Below are 15,792 nucleotides of genomic sequence, written 5' to 3'. Positions count from 1 at the left end.
TGCTATGATGGAAACTTTTGTGGATGCACAGAATCAGTCATCGAACAATTCTCAAGATCCATTGCAACGAACAACAATCTCTGAGAACGTCTCAACACCCATCCCAGTGGTGGTCGTCAATGATCAACAATATCACATGCCACCCGGTTTCCCTTGGGGCATGCCTCACGGTTATATGCCAACAGGATATCGCCCTCAAAATGTTGAAGCTCCAGTAATGACTGCTATGATGTCTGTACCTCCTCCTGTGGTGCATACAACTCCTTATAAAGAAGAAAACATTTTTCACGCAGCTCCAAGTGAAGTTGTGGGAGTAGATGAAAGGTTAGAGGGATTTCAAGATCAGTTCTTAGAAATGCAAAGGGGAATCAACGCTCTTTGAGGTAAGGATCTTTTTGGCAAGACCGCTTCTGAACTCTGCTTGGTTCCTAATGTTCAAGTTTCGCCTAAATTCAAAGTACCAAACTTCGAGAAATACAAAGGAAATTCATGTTCTCAAAGTCATTTGGTTATGTATGCTAGGAAGATGTCCACTCAGACTGACAACCATCAGCTTCTGATCCACTACTTTCATGACAGTTTAACTGGTGCCGCTCTTAAGTGGTACATGGGCTTGGATGTTGCAAAGATTCGTACTTTCAACGACCTTGGTGAAGCTTTTGCTCGTCAATACAAATATAATGTAGATACGGCTCTAGACAGAGATCAACTCCGGGCCATGTCTCAGAAAGACAATGAGAGTTTCAAGGAATATGCTCAAAGGTGGCGTGAAATTGCTGCACAGATTTTCCCTCCACTTGGAGAGAAAGAGATGACTAAAATCTTTTTGAAAACTCTGAGTTCATTCTACTATGACCGCATGATCGCTAGTCCACCCAGTGATTTCACCGAGATGGTAAACATGGGCATGCGACTTGAGGAAGCAGTCCGAGAGGGACGTTTGACTAAGGAAGATGGCGCTTCTAGTCATGTTAATAAATTCGCCAATAATTTCTCCAAAAAGAAAGAATCAGATGTTAGTGTCGTTTCATATGGCAGACAAAGAAGAAAGTATCAACATGTTACAGCCGTTTCACCAATCATTAGTCCACCAATGGTAGCGCCAATTTATCAACCACAGTTATCGCATTAACATCAACATCATTATCCGCAACAACAACATGTTCAACAACAACCACCAAATCAACAGCATCAACAGCCTCCACAACAGGCTTGCTCTCAATTCAACAATCAAAATCGTATTCAAAAAAGGCCACAGTTTGATCCTATCCCAATGTCCTATGCAAAATTGTTTCCTGCACTGCTAGCTAAAAATCATGTCCAGACAAGGTCTCCACCACCTGTGCCAAAGGACCTTCCCTATTGGTACAAGGAAAATCAATTTTGTGCTTACCATCAAGGGGCACCAAGACCTAGCATTGAAAACTTTTTTGGTCTAAAGTCAGATGTTCAGAGGCTCATCAAGAGTGGTATCCTTTCATTTAAGGACGTAAACCCCAATGTTCAAGTTAATCCTCTACCGCAACATGGTTCAACCTCAGTTAACATGGTATATGGTTGCCCGAGAAGTTTCCGGATCCATGATGTACGATTATTGGGAGAGAGCTTAGTAAAGAAACACGCTAGATATAGCAAGAATGGTTTTGTGCCTCCACATAATTATGCCTCTTGTAGGGTTTGTTCTAGGAACTCTCAAAGGATGCCTAACTGTTGTAACAGATCTCCAGGATTAAATGGACCAAGGTTACATTGAAGCCTACCGAGACAAAGATTATAATCAAGTCAATATGGTCAATAGTGACAACGAAGTGAATGTCATAGTTCCTCAGTTCAACGAATCTGAGTCTATACAGATTACTTATGACAGTCGGAAGACTTCTGTGACTCCTCTGGTCATTAACTTACCGGACCCAGTTCCTTACCAGTCTGATAAAGTTGTTCCTTATAAGTACAATGCTACAATGACTGAGAATGGAAAGGATGTTCCTCTACCCTCCATTGTTAACGTCGCTGATGTAAGTAGGGTCACAAGGAGTGGGCGTATATTTGCAAAAAGGACCGAGGATGTCGCAGCAGGAAAGCAGGCTCATGTTGAGGTCCCTTTTGAACCGGTTGGCCAATCTGATAACATGAATCCGAAAAGTGATGATGATGAGGTGTTGAAGCTCATCAGGAAAAGTGAATACAATATGGTGGAACAATTACTGCATACACCTTCCAAGATATTTGTGTTATCTTTGTTGATGAACTCTGAGGCTCACCGTGAAGCTTTGCAGAAAGTCTTAGAACAAGCTTATGTAGACCATGATGTGACGGTTGGACAATTTGATGGTATCGTCGCTAACATCACGGCCTGCGACAACTTGAGTTTCAGTAATGAAGAGCTCCCCGAAGAAGCAAGAAATCATGACATGACACTAAATATCTCAATCAACTATATGAATGACTCTTTGTCAAGTGTGTTAGTTGATACAGGATCATCTCTCAATGTCATGCTGAAATCGACACTTTCTAAACTTTCTTTTCAAGGTGCTCCTATGAGGAGTAGCGGGATTATTGTCAAAGCTTTTGATGGTTTTAGAAAAACAGTCATTGGAGAAGTTAACCTTCCTATGACCATCAGACCTCATACTTTCCACATAACATTCTAGGTGATGGACATAGAAGCTGCGTATAGTTGTTTATTAGGTCAGCCTTGGATCCATGAAGCTGGGGCAGTTACTTCCACTCTGCATCAGAAGCTTAAATTTGTGAAGAACGGGAAACTGGTGACAGTCTATGGGGAGAAAACACTGGTTGTGAGCCACTTATCATCTTTCTCTTATCTTGAACTTGAAGAAGATGTTGGAACTCAATTCCAAGCCCTTTCTTTGATTGACAAAGATATCAAGAGAGGAGTATTCATCTCTTCATTCAAGGATGCACAACGGCTAGTCAATGATGGTATAACCGATGGTTGGGGAAATTTTTTGGATCTCCAAGAAAATAAACACCGAGAGGGTTTAGGCTTTTCTCCTACTTCCAAGAAAATTGAAGATAGAAGTAGATCTGTTCGTTCAATCAAAGAAACTTTCCATAGTGGAGGGTTCATTAATCCCACTTTTCCAGAAGTTAGTGTCATTACTAAGGATAATGATTCAACATGGGAACCCTACTGTGATGATCCTGAATATGATCTTGAGGCAGAAGATGCATATGTGCCTTTCTACTTTCCTCATCATATAGAATTGAATACATCCCAGGATCAGAAGACGAAGCAGCTGAAGCCAATGCCATTGTGGAAGACAATCCTAAAGATGTTCCGACCGACTTCATAGCTCACAGAGTAATTCGCCAAAATTGGACCTCTGTTGATGTTCCTATTGTTGTTCATATTTCAAAGTAATATTTTGTTGTCTCTTTTCTTTTCAAAAAAATCCTTTTGTTAGGCCTAAGGCGAAAGTGACAATGTTTGGGCTTGCGTTTGAAGAATTAAATCAATGAAAATGTTATTTTGTTTCCATATTGTTGTTTTTAATATTTTTTTTTCTTCTGGAAAATGGTAATCTAAAAAAAGAAGCAAATAAACACTTCCAGATAGCTGCACATAACTTCACACTTTTATTTGTTTCTAAAATAAGCATAAAATCACATGTGCAGATTAATTCATGACATATCCATTAAAATCAATAACCCTATGCCCTCTTGCAACTTTGAATTCCCTGTGTACAAAGCGGAAGAAGAAGAAGAGGAAAACATTCCAGATGAAATCTCTAGACTGCTCAAAAATGAAGAAAAGACCATTCAGCCATTCAAAGAGCCTATGGAAGTAATCAACTTAGGGTCTGAAGAGGATAGAAAAGAAGTCAAAGTTGGAGCACTGCTCGCGCCATAGTTCAGAGAGAGGATGATAGAACTTCTCCGAGAATATACTGATGTGTGTTCTTGGTCATACCAAGATGTGCCAGGGTTGGACACCGATATTATGGAGCATCGTTTACCGTTGAGGCTAGAGTGTCCACCGGTCAAGCAAAAGTTAAGAAGAACTCGGTCGAACATGGCGATCAAAATCAAAGAGGACGTGAAAAAGCAGATTGATGCAGGTTTCCTTGTCACATCAGAGTATCCACAGTGGTTGGCCAACATTTTGCCAGTTCCCAAGAAGGACAGAAAGGTTCGCTTGTGCGTTGACTATAAAGATCTAAATAAAGCCAGTCCTAAGGATGACTTTCCTCTGCCACACATTGACATGTTGGTCGATAGCACCGCCAAGTTCAAGGTTTTCTCTTTCATGGATAGATTTTTCCGGTTACAATCAAATCAAAATGGCACCCGAAGATATGGAAAAAAACAACTTTTATTATACCTTGGGGCACATTTTTCTACAAAGTAATGCCTGGCTTTAAGAATGCTGGTGCCACCTATCAACGAGCTATGACTACTCTTTTTCATGACATTATGCATAAAGAGATTGAAGTCTATGTAGATGATATGATAGCAAAATTAAAGACTGAGGAAGATCATGTTAAGTATCTTTTGAAACTGTTTCAGCATTTGAGAAAATACAAACTCCGCTTGAACCCAAACAAATGCACCTTTGGGGTTCGATCAGGAAAGCTTTTAGGCTTCATCGTCAGTCAAAAGGGTATTGAAGTTGATCCCGACAAGGTTAAAGCCATTCAGGAAATGCCAGCACCTCAAACAAAAAAGCAGGTGAGGGGATTCCATGGACATTTGAACTACATTTCGAGGTTCATATCTCATATGACTGCTACTTGTGATCCTATTTTTAAGCTCCTCCGAAAGGACCAGGGTTGTGTTTGGACGAATGATTGTCAAAAAGCCTTCGACAGTATCAAAGAGTATTTGCTAGAACCTCCTATCTTGTCCCCTCCAGTTGAGGGAAGACCATTGATTATGTATCTGACTGTACTAGAAGAATCTATGGGTTGTGTCTTGGGTCAACAGGATGAAACAGGAAGAAAAGAGTATGACATCTATTATTTGAGCAAGAAATTCACTGACTGCGAGTCCCGACATTTCATGCTAGAGAAAACTTATTGTGCTCTGGCTTGGGTTGCCAAGCGTCTCCGTCAATATATGATGAATCACACAACTTGGTTGATGTCCAAGATGGATCCGATTAAGTATATCTTTGAAAAACCTGCATTGACCGGAAGAATTACTCGTTGGCAGATGCTCCTGTCCGAATACGACATTGAGTATCACACCCTGAAAGCTATCAAAGGAAGTGTCTTGGCCGATCATTTAGCTCATCAGCCAATCGACGATTATGAGTCTATAAATTTTGAATTTCCAGATGAAGATGTGATGTACTTAAAAGCCAAAGATTGCAATGAACCACTTCTAAATGAAAAGCCAGAGCCAGGTTCTCAATGGGGTTTAATATTTGATGGAGCAGTTAATGCTTATGGTAATGGTATAGGGGAAGTAATCATCACTCCTCATGGCTCACATATCCCTTTTACTGCAAGATTAACATTCAAGTGCACGAACAACATGCCGGAATACGAAGCTTGCATCATGGGTCTAGAAGAAGCCATTGATCTTAGAATAAAAAATCTCAATGTTTATGGAGACTCAGCTCTACTTGTCAATCAAATTAAAGGAGAATGGGAAACTCGTCAACCCGGCCAAATCCCATACAAAGACTATGCAAGGAGGTTATCTACTTTCTTTAACAATATTGAATTTCATCACATCCCTCGTGAGGAAAATTAGATGGCAGATGCCTTGGTAACTTTGGCTTCCATGATCATTGTGAACCGTTGGAATGATGTGCCTAAGATCGATGTTATACGTCTTGATAGACCTACTCATGTATTTGCAATGGAAGAAGTCTCGGATGACAAGCCATGGTACCACGACATCAAGTGTTATCTCCAGAGTCAAGAATACCCACCTGGGGCATCAAACAAAGATAACAAGACCTTGAGAAGACTGGCTAGTAACTTATTTCTGAATGAAGACGTGTTATACAAGAGAAACTTTGACATGGTTCTGCTCAGATGCATGGATAGACACGAAGCAGGCCTATTGATGCAAGAAGTTCATGAAGGTTCCTTTGGTACTCATTCCAACGGACATGCAATGGCTAAAAAAATGTTAAGAGCGGGTTACTATTGGATGACAATGGAAGCTGACTATTGTAAGTATGTGAAGAAGTGTCACAAATGCCAGATTTATGCTGACAAGATACATGTACCTCCGACTCTGCTCAACGTTCTCTCTTCTCCATGGCATTTCTCTATGTGGGGTATCGACATGATTGGTATGATTGAGCCCAAAGCTTCCAACGGACATCGTTTCATTCTGGTGGCTATTGATTATTTCACAAAGTGGGTTGAAGAGGCCTCATATGCCAATGTGACCAAGCAGGTGGTGGTTAGATTTATCAAGAATCAACTTATTTTCCGTTATGGTGTGCCAAGACGAATCATCACTGATAATGGTTCAAACCTGAACAATAAAATGATGAGTCCTGCATGCATATCATATCATAAGCATTTGGTGGCCTCTTAGGGCCAAAAAAACCGTGCATGTTTGTATTTAAATCCCTTCAATCACGTCGAGATGAAAATTCCAATATTCATATCTCCAGATTGAAGAAACTTAAATAGGGGCATCTGTCATACCCTAATTTTCAACCCTAAGATGCCACCATCATTTGTACCATTTGCATGAGATCTAGCATTTTTGCACTACTAACCTATTGAAAATACAAAAAGATTTTTTACTTTGTTTGTCTTAAGCTAGGGTTTTACACCAAGAGCTTTCAAAGATTGATCAATCAAGACTTGACATGAGTTTTAACATTTCAAACTCCTCATTCTTACCAAGTAATCAGGCGACTTACATCAATAAGAATCAATTTCAAGATCATTCCATCTCAAGTTCATCAAGCCACAATTCATCTGACACTCAAAATTAGGGTTTTGGTCAAAGTCAGCTTGATGTTGGCTCTTTAACCAAAGCATGATTCTATGGCTTGAGGCATGATCCAAGGTATTAAAATGTGTACTCATAACCCACTCATACAATTCATATGGCTCAAGAGGTTAGGTTCATAAGCAGATGAAAGTTTGAACGCAACTGATGAAAAAGTCAACAAATGCTTAAAGTCAAAGTTTGACTTTTAAGATTTTTGGTCAACTATCGACTTTTCAAGTCAAGGATTATGAAAATATGATCATTGAAGTCATTTGATCAAGTTTAGTCAAGAAAATCAAGGTTACTTGCAAAATGGGCAAAGATGGAGAATTTGATCAAGTTTAGCCAAATATTTGGAAATTAATGGTGAATCTCTCTATGTTGTTAAACCTAGACCGAGAGTGCGTTTATTTTGCACTGTCTCCCTAGTGAGTTTTCCTTTCGGAATGCATTATACTCCTGTGGACTTTCAGTCTCTCCGGATTCTTTTCCTTTGTGGAAACATTTCTCCACAAAGATTATTTTAACATTAATTTCATATGCATCATAAGGCCTCTTAGAGACCAAAATTTGTTTCTATATGTTGTTATTTAAGCTCATTCTATTGAGTCGATGCGAAGATTTTAACCTTCATCTCCTCAGTTAGAACGTCCTTAAATAAGGGAAGTTGTAAGACCCCAATTTTGACCCTAAGATCCCTTATGTTATTCTCATCATATGCATTAGCATTGGGATCACACCTTGGCATCCTCCTTACCCCTCATTCATTGGGTTTGCATTGGAAGAGATCACCAAGCACATGTGATTGTATCATAATTTTTATTTTATCATTTTTTATAACCAAAATACCAAAAATATGTCTTTGTATAATCTAACTCTTTTGTAGGTAGATCATGTGCTCACATCTAAGTTTTAAGACCCTAAATGCCAGAAGTTCAATCAAGATTTGGTTTACTATTGCTATAAGCATCATATATGAATCCCTATGATCTTCACATGTTATTTTGATCAAGAAATCATCAAGAGTTTGGAATTGGTTTGCCTTGGAAACCCTAATTCATCTGGGTATCTTGTGTAACTTCTTCAACAAGCTTCTTCATCAATTGATCAAGTATTTCAAGGGATACTTCAAATTTCATCATCTTATGCATATATGATCCTTCATGAGTCCCAAAAGTCAAGAGAATGGCAAGCTAGCAAGTTAGTTCACGGTGGTTGACCAGAGGAATTCATCTGATCAAAACTGGGGTTCCATAGACCATATCTTCTACAATTTTTGTCATATGGAAATGATTATAAGATAAACGTTACTTTAAATGACATTCCAAACAACTTTCATGTTGAGGTATAGATCTATTTTTGCTTGTAAAGTCATTTTTTATGGTGAAAGATTATAGGTCATTTTGTCTAAACCCTAATTTGGAGGTCAAATTCCCAAGGCCATAACTTGCTCAATTTTTATGAGATGAAATATTTCCAAGTTTCAATATCAAATTCAAGATGTCTACTTCAACTTTGATGTTTGGAGGAAGAGTAAAATCAACTTTTATGTGCATGTGATATGAGGATACGTTATAGCTCATTTTGGACCAATGCCATTGAACAAGTGATTTTCCTCAACTTCAAAAATGCATAAATCCTTCATATTAAATCCAAATGAGGTCAAATGTGTGACCATTTTTAAGGACATTGATAGAGATACAACTTTGATGAAGGAACCTTTTTCATTTGAAGCTCACATAAAAAGTTAGCCAAGGTGGAATAAGTGAACATATGGCTTGACACTTAGAATTTTTTTGACATGTTTGATTTTACCAACTTCCACCTCAAAGTTAATCATGATCCATGCTTAAAATGAAAAAGTGTTCAACATGAAAGTTCTTACTCGTGACATGCATATGGCTTGAACATTGGATCATCATTTGGCATAAGTGAGCTTGAAACTTTCATACACAATTGCATAGCTTTCCAACATGACTTCAACAATGCTTTTACTGAATTATGGACCAGAAGGAGTGATTACATGGGCCTATTACACGCCCATGCACCCATGCAATGTACATTGCTATTTTTGGATCTTCATTTCAAGTGTGCAAATATCAATCCATATGGCTGTAAATAGAACCCCTTGCCATCAGAATTAAGGACTCTGCGCGCCAGCTTTGAATCCCAACCTCCAAAAACCTCTCATTCAAAGGATAACCTTGAGAATTTCCATTGGAGATTGAGTTTGAATCTCATTATTTTGAGATTTAAATCTCTAAGAGTCATGTGCCTTTTGTTCATCCAATTCCACTCCATCAAGTGTCCTGAGCAAGATCAATAGCAAGCAAGAGCAAGATCGATTGAATATAGACCCGCATTGAAGGTATTTGCCAAAAAATTTCCTCTCTTCGATTCTCACTCAATTTTCCATAATTCTTCTTGTTCTTTGGTTGTCTGAATTCCTACCAATATAGGCAACAAGATTGAGTTGCTTTGAGGTCAAATCGAAGCAACTCAGATCATACACCTTCAAATTCAACTCCCTGTATCTTTCAATATACCTGGAGTTAGGAGAAATTGAGGCTAGATTCGATCTCCTAAGCATTTTTACTTTAAATTCATGTCCTTCTTTTTAATTTTGGTGATGGTTGCGAGTGAACCAGTCCGATGAAGCTCACCGGAGAAGGAGACCAGTGCTTTGGCTTAGGTGGTGTGATTGCATTCATCTGAACCACATGATCCATTTCAAATGTTTAATCTCGTACCTTGGTTTTGCATACCATCCCTGCGGCGCTTTGACTTATGTCCACCATGAACTTGCGCTAGCAGCCGCTTGATCTGCCACCTCAATTAATGAGGGAGATCAAGTGGTCCACGTTTTTTCTATTTTCTGATTTTTCATTTTATTTGGTTTATTTTCATTAATTTATATTAATTTTAATATTGATCCAAAAAATTTAAATAAATTCCTCTTTTATTTTCTAAATTAAAGATATTTTTTGGATCATTATTAATATTTTTTATGATTTAATTATTTTTGTGAATATTTTTAATTGTTTAAAAATAATTTTAAGCTTCCAAAATTAATGAATTTTTTTTTACAAGGTCCTTCGACCTTGTTTAACCTATGATAAATCTCATGGCTATTTATTTGGTGTCTTGATGAGGTTTTAGGATTTTGACCAGCCATAATTTAATTTAATGCATTATTTAATTGATTTTAATTGTTTAAATGCAAAAAAAGGTTGTGTTGAGCTTTTGATATTGACTTGTTGAGTTTGACTTGTGTTGTTGGACCTTGGTCAAGGTTAATTTGACTTTGTTGAGTTAAAATCATTGGATTTAGAGGATTGATGAAATGGATATTTCATCTCCCAAAATGAATGGATGATTTTAATTTGATAAAAGTCCTCCTTTGAAAAATTTGTGTTGATTCCATTTCCCCACCCTCTTCATCTCAATCCCATTCTCTTCTCATTCATTTCATGGACCTATGATATCTCTATATCTTAAGGCTAAATGATTGCAAAATCAACATAAGTGTGGATGAGATTAGGTCCACCCCTTTTGCATATTATTTTAAGTGTGGTATGTTTTAGGAGTATGGTTCATAATACCATATCTCTAACATGCATTAACACTAAAATTTCTATTGCCTAGCCTCAAATAGTTGCGACTTCTACATAAGTCCAATTACGATTGCTTAACATAGCGCTAAATTGTTGACACGAAAGACATATCATTCTAGTAAGTGAGATTGTAAGTCTCCTCACTTTCATGGTATTGTGTGGAAACTTGGCCTTTTTTCCTTCCTTTGGAAGATGTCTTGGTTCAAGGATCCATGCTTATGAATAGTGGGTTGAGTGTTCTCCAAAGAATGACTTAAACAAAACAAAAGTAAAAGCAATACTAACTCCTAATTAACTAACAACTAACATTTAATTTCAAGTCATTTACTTTTATGCACTTTAATTTTTAGTCTTTATTCATTTGCCATTATTCATACAATTCGACTTGTTTACTTTAATGCCATTTTCACTTTGCTCATTTGAGCCTTATTTTGTGATTGTATATACTTGTTTGTGTTTGTGGTCCTTTGACCTTAATGTACATAATGTCAACAAAAAAACCTAAAAGATATTTTGTGTGTACTGTTAGATTTGCTCTGAGACATTGGACTTAGAATTAGGCAACACTCCCTATGCAAAAGGACTTGGTGTCATACCCCGATTTTGGTCCTGAATTTTTTATGTTTGTTTAGCGTGCTTGGCCTAACCTTACTTTGGTTTTTACATGAGGATTGGTCTTGGTCCAAAGTCATGGTGTTTGTTCATGTGCATTATCAGTCATGTTCTTTTCAAAGTCAAACATTCAAGTCATAAGGCAAAACAAGTTGGAAACCAACTTCAAACCATTTGTTAATCCATTTCAATCTATTTCATCCATGTTTAAACCAGTACATATGGTTCCATACAAGAAAAATACAAAAATTGACACTTTTGACCAATTGTTGACTTTGGTCAACAGTTGACTTTTTGGTCAACTTTGACCAAAGTCGACCCAAATCCGAAAACCCTAAAATAAACCCATGTCCATATCCAAATTACACCAAAGGTACTGTTACATGTGGTAAAACAACACTGAAGAACTTCTTCTCTCTCTCTCTCTAAACATACTCTCTTATTCACAAAATTCCATAACAAATCTCTCTGATTTTCTTTCATTCATTTTTCAGAAACCAATCACACATACCAAAAAAAACTGTAATAATATAACCATGACCCTTTAGCGTTGAAGAAAAAAATCTCTAATCATCTTCCTTTGCCATTGATCAAAATTCAGTTTTTGGTTTTGACACAAATAAAAAGGTTTCATTTTTATTCTTACACTGATGGCACCAAATTCAGTTACAATTTCAACTGACAAAGCCAATGAATTTTATGATTCTTCTCAGATTAGTAGTACAAGGAATCCTTTTGCAACAGTTTCCGGTAAAGATGGTGATATACAACAATCTAATCCATTAATTGTTGACTTTGCTTCTCTTAATACATGTAACACGTGTAAAGAAAAGTGTCCCGAGTCTTCCTTGTCCAAGGCAGTCTTTTTTGCAAAAGGCACAATGGTGTCGAATGTTTTTGTGATAATGATGAAAGTGGTCCTAGAAATGAGGTTGGAGCTTCTTTGAATAACATTGAACTTGGGACTGATTCAGTCATTCAAATAAACGAGACAGTTGATGGAGATTGTATACTACATGATGATGGGAAAAGCAAACAAATAAATTCCTACAACCTGCAAAACAATAGCACCCACACACACAGAGGCAAGCCGCAACAGTAACTAACATGTTGGAGAATTCAGTACAGAGTTTATTTCATAACTTTGAGAAAGTTGCAAATTTTGTTCAACATTACGTATCTAATTTCATAGGCCATCATATCCAGTCATCAGGATCCTCTGGTATAGGTTCTGCCAATGCCTCCATCAAAGCTCCATCCGCGAACTGTAGTGCGTAACTGGTTGGGCTCCGGTGTCCGCCCGCAGGTTGTAGCAAAACGCATGAGGAGTTTCTTTTGGACCCTGCAGTAGACATTGGTTCAGAGCATCATTAAACAAAAAAAATGAATGGAAGCCACAACAATTTTTGCAAAAAAAACATGCTGGATACCATTGCCCTGTTTGAGCCAACCAAGAACCGTAATGCAACCCATAACAAACCCTGCAGTGACCAAGTTATGAGCCTGTTACGTAACCAGCAGGAAATCATCTAACAATTCCATATCAGGGATTCACTTCAGGTCATACATTAGACCTGCCATGATGGTTTAGCAACAATATGTCAAATCCTGCAATGCAAAATATTGAGCAAGGAACCATCCTGCACAACAACATGATCTTACTGAAAAAAATTTCATACAAGGATTGTGAGAAGATTGCAAAAGATCTGAATCTTACCTTTAGAGCAACAACAGGAATTAGCAGCAAACCATGACATTTATGGCATCCTAAGTCGGTCTTCCATGCTGGCTAGCCTTGTAAGTTTGTACACAGGGATTTAAACCCTTGATAAAGGCCAATGCGAACTCATTGCAATCATTTCTTCATATCACATAACAAAAGATGCATGGCAGCATTTGGTTCTTTCAAACAATCATAACAGTGCAAAACAAGTTAACTTACCGCAGTACCAAAATCCCACAACACTGAGCCAATACAGGTTATTGACACATTTGCAGACAGTGTGATGTCTGTCTGTTTAACAAAAACTGAAATTATTGGAGGAAGTGTTGATGGAACTGTTCGGATATTTGGCATTCGTATTGGCAGAGAAATATCTTTTAGCTTTGGGCAATCTGTCAACTGTATATCATTGTCAAATGATGGCAACTGCATCCTAGCCGGTTGCCTAGACTCTACTGTGCGTCTTTTGGACAGAACCACAGGTGAACTGTTACAAGAATATAAGGGCCACACTAATAAGTCATACAAATTGGATTGCTGCCTTACCAATACGGATGCTCATGTAACTGGTGGCTCTGAGGATGGCTTCGTCTATTGCCGGGATCTTGTAGATGCATCTGTTGTATCAAAATTCAGGGGTCATGCCTCAGTGGTAACAAGTGCACAGACCAGTCTCAGCAAGAAGGTTAAACAACATGGAAGGGTCAATTTCAGGCAGAAACCTAACCGTTTTGTGGTTAAAGCCGCCGCTAAAGATATCGCCTTTGACCAACATTCACGCTCCGCTATGCAAGCCGGAATTGATAAACTTGCCGATGCTGTTGGCCTCACTCTTGGACCCAGAGGGAGGAATGTTGTGTTGGATGAGTTTGGAAGTCCTAAGGTAGTTAATGATGGTGTGACAATTGCAAGAGCTATTGAGCTTCCTGATCCCATGGAAAATGCTGGTGCAGCTCTTATAAGGGAGGTTGCAAGTAAAACTAATGACTCTGCTGGTGATGGGACTACAACGGCTTCGATTCTGGCTAGGGAAATTATTAAGCTTGGACTTCTCAATGTAACATCGGGTGCTAATCCTGTGTCGATCAAGAAAGGAATTGATAAAACTGTGGCGGCTTTGGTGGAAGAGCTTGAGAAGTTGGCTAGGCCTGTTAAAGGTGGAGATGATATAAAAGCTGTTGCTACTATTTCTGCTGGAAATGATGAGTTGATTGGAAAAATGATTGCTGAAGCGATTGACAAGGTTGGACCCGATGGTGTTTTATCCATTGAGTCTTCTTCCTCGTTTGACACGACAGTTGAAGTTGAAGAAGGAATGGAGATTGATAGAGGATATATCTCCCCTCAGTTTGTAACAAATCCAGAGAAATCAATTGTTGAATTTGAGAACGCTAGAGTCTTGATTACCGACCAGAAGATTTCAGCAATCAAAGATATCATTCCTCTGCTGGAGAAAACCACTCAATTGAGAGCCCCCTTGCTTATCATTTCTGAAGATATCACTGGTGGGGCTTTGGCGACCCTTGTTGTTAATAAGCTGCGTGGTATCCTTAATGTCGCTGCCATCAAAGCTCCAGGATTTGGTGAAAGAAGAAAGGCCCTTCTTCAAGACATTGCTATATTGACAGGTGCTGAGTTCCAAGCCAGTGATCTGGGCCTTCTCGTTGAAAACACCACAATTGAACAACTTGGTTTGGCCCGGAAGGTGACCATCTCCAAGGATTCTACCACTATTATTGCCGATGCTGCATCAAAGGATGAGTTGCAATCCAGGGTTGCACAACTAAAGAAAGAGTTGTCTGAGACAGACTCAATTTATGATTCTGAGAAACTCGCCGAGAGAATCGCTAAGTTGTCTGGTGGAGTTGCTGTCATCAAGGTCGGTGCTGCCACAGAGACCGAACTGGAGGATCCATCTCCAGAGTTTCCTTCAGGTAGAACAGCTGCAGATCTCGCCTCTAGCAATGGGCACAAAGGACTCTCTGGTTTTTTTTAGCAGAGTCTTCATTAACAAGCCACCTTGAAACCCTCACAGTGGATGATCAACAAAAAGGTGGTAAGCAAGAAGTTCCAGGAATGAAAACAGTACAGACAGTTTTGGAGCGAACTGCAACACCTGTGGTCTATAATGATATGCCTGATGCCCTCTGTCTTAAGGATTCTCTAACCGCTGTCCGCAATGCTACACAAGCTGCCGATCGCATACATCGAGTATTCAGAATGCAGTCCTTTCAGAGGAAGCAGTTAACTCAGTATGAGGATGATGAGTTTGGTTTGTTAGATCAGAGGGTTCTTTCCCTACTAACTTCTAAGTCGTGCAAATCAGGACAAGGAGATGGTTTATTCAATACTGCTGCAGCAACAACACACAAAAATCAGTCCAATTCCAAAAAAAAGGGAAAACATATATTCAAGTGAGTTACAGCGGTGAATTTGTTTCTTACCAACAGTGAAGTTTTCACATGGAGAAACAAGCTACTCTTGCAAGGTTGAGTGTTGTTAACAGAAGCCTCAAAGTTGCAAGAAAATTCACTGCAGTAAAATCACAACAACTCAGTAAGATGGTAAAAATTCACAAGCAACAAAATGAAACATTTTCACAGAAGAAGTACAAGGTACATGTTACCTTTTTCAGAGCAAACACCAAAATGGGATAGACAACAGAGCAGCACAAAAAGAAAGCACTTCCAATTCCATACTCTTTTGAGCTCATCCAAACCCTAGCAATGGGATTATAAAAAGGGAGGAATCAGTAAGAAAAAGAACCTAGAGCACAACAGAAACTGAGAGGCAAAAATCAAAAGAGAAAAAACCCTAATTTCTAAAGGTTGGAGGAGCGGCCACTGTTCACAGAAAAGCTAGAGGCGGAAATCTGAGGAAGGAAAAAGACCTAGAACCGTTTACCTGGAGGCC

At 38.6% G+C, this 15,792-nt stretch overlaps 3 protein-coding genes across 3 annotated transcripts; all 3 read left to right on the top strand.

Moving 5' to 3' along the window:
- The first annotated feature begins 1,733 nt into the window (after positions 1-1,733).
- Positions 1,734-3,874, top strand: LOC127094261 (uncharacterized). Its single transcript, XM_051033118.1, has 5 exons — positions 1,734-2,156; positions 2,277-2,600; positions 2,652-3,042; positions 3,243-3,381; positions 3,640-3,874. The coding sequence occupies exons 1-5, from the start codon at positions 1,734-1,736 to the stop codon at positions 3,872-3,874; spliced, it is 1,512 nt and encodes a 503-aa protein (XP_050889075.1).
- A 162-nt stretch (positions 3,875-4,036) lies between these two features.
- LOC127094260 (uncharacterized) lies at positions 4,037-5,721 on the top strand. Its single transcript, XM_051033117.1, has 3 exons — positions 4,037-4,258; positions 4,948-5,167; positions 5,300-5,721. Exons 1-3 carry the CDS (start codon positions 4,037-4,039, stop codon positions 5,719-5,721), a joined length of 864 nt encoding a protein of 287 aa, XP_050889074.1.
- Positions 5,722-11,806: 6,085 nt separating this feature from the next.
- Positions 11,807-15,297, top strand: LOC127094259 (ruBisCO large subunit-binding protein subunit alpha, chloroplastic). Its single transcript, XM_051033116.1, has 3 exons — positions 11,807-11,969; positions 13,155-14,813; positions 14,915-15,297. The coding sequence occupies exons 1-3, from the start codon at positions 11,807-11,809 to the stop codon at positions 15,295-15,297; spliced, it is 2,205 nt and encodes a 734-aa protein (XP_050889073.1).
- The last annotated feature ends 495 nt before the right edge of the window (positions 15,298-15,792 follow it).

The sequence above is a fragment of the Lathyrus oleraceus genome, chromosome 6 (genome assembly GCF_024323335.1).
Source record: "Lathyrus oleraceus cultivar Zhongwan6 chromosome 6, CAAS_Psat_ZW6_1.0, whole genome shotgun sequence".
Lineage (NCBI taxonomy): Eukaryota > Viridiplantae > Streptophyta > Magnoliopsida > Fabales > Fabaceae > Lathyrus > Lathyrus oleraceus.
Note: the sequence above shows the minus strand (reverse complement) of the source record. Positions and strands in the feature narration are given on the sequence as shown.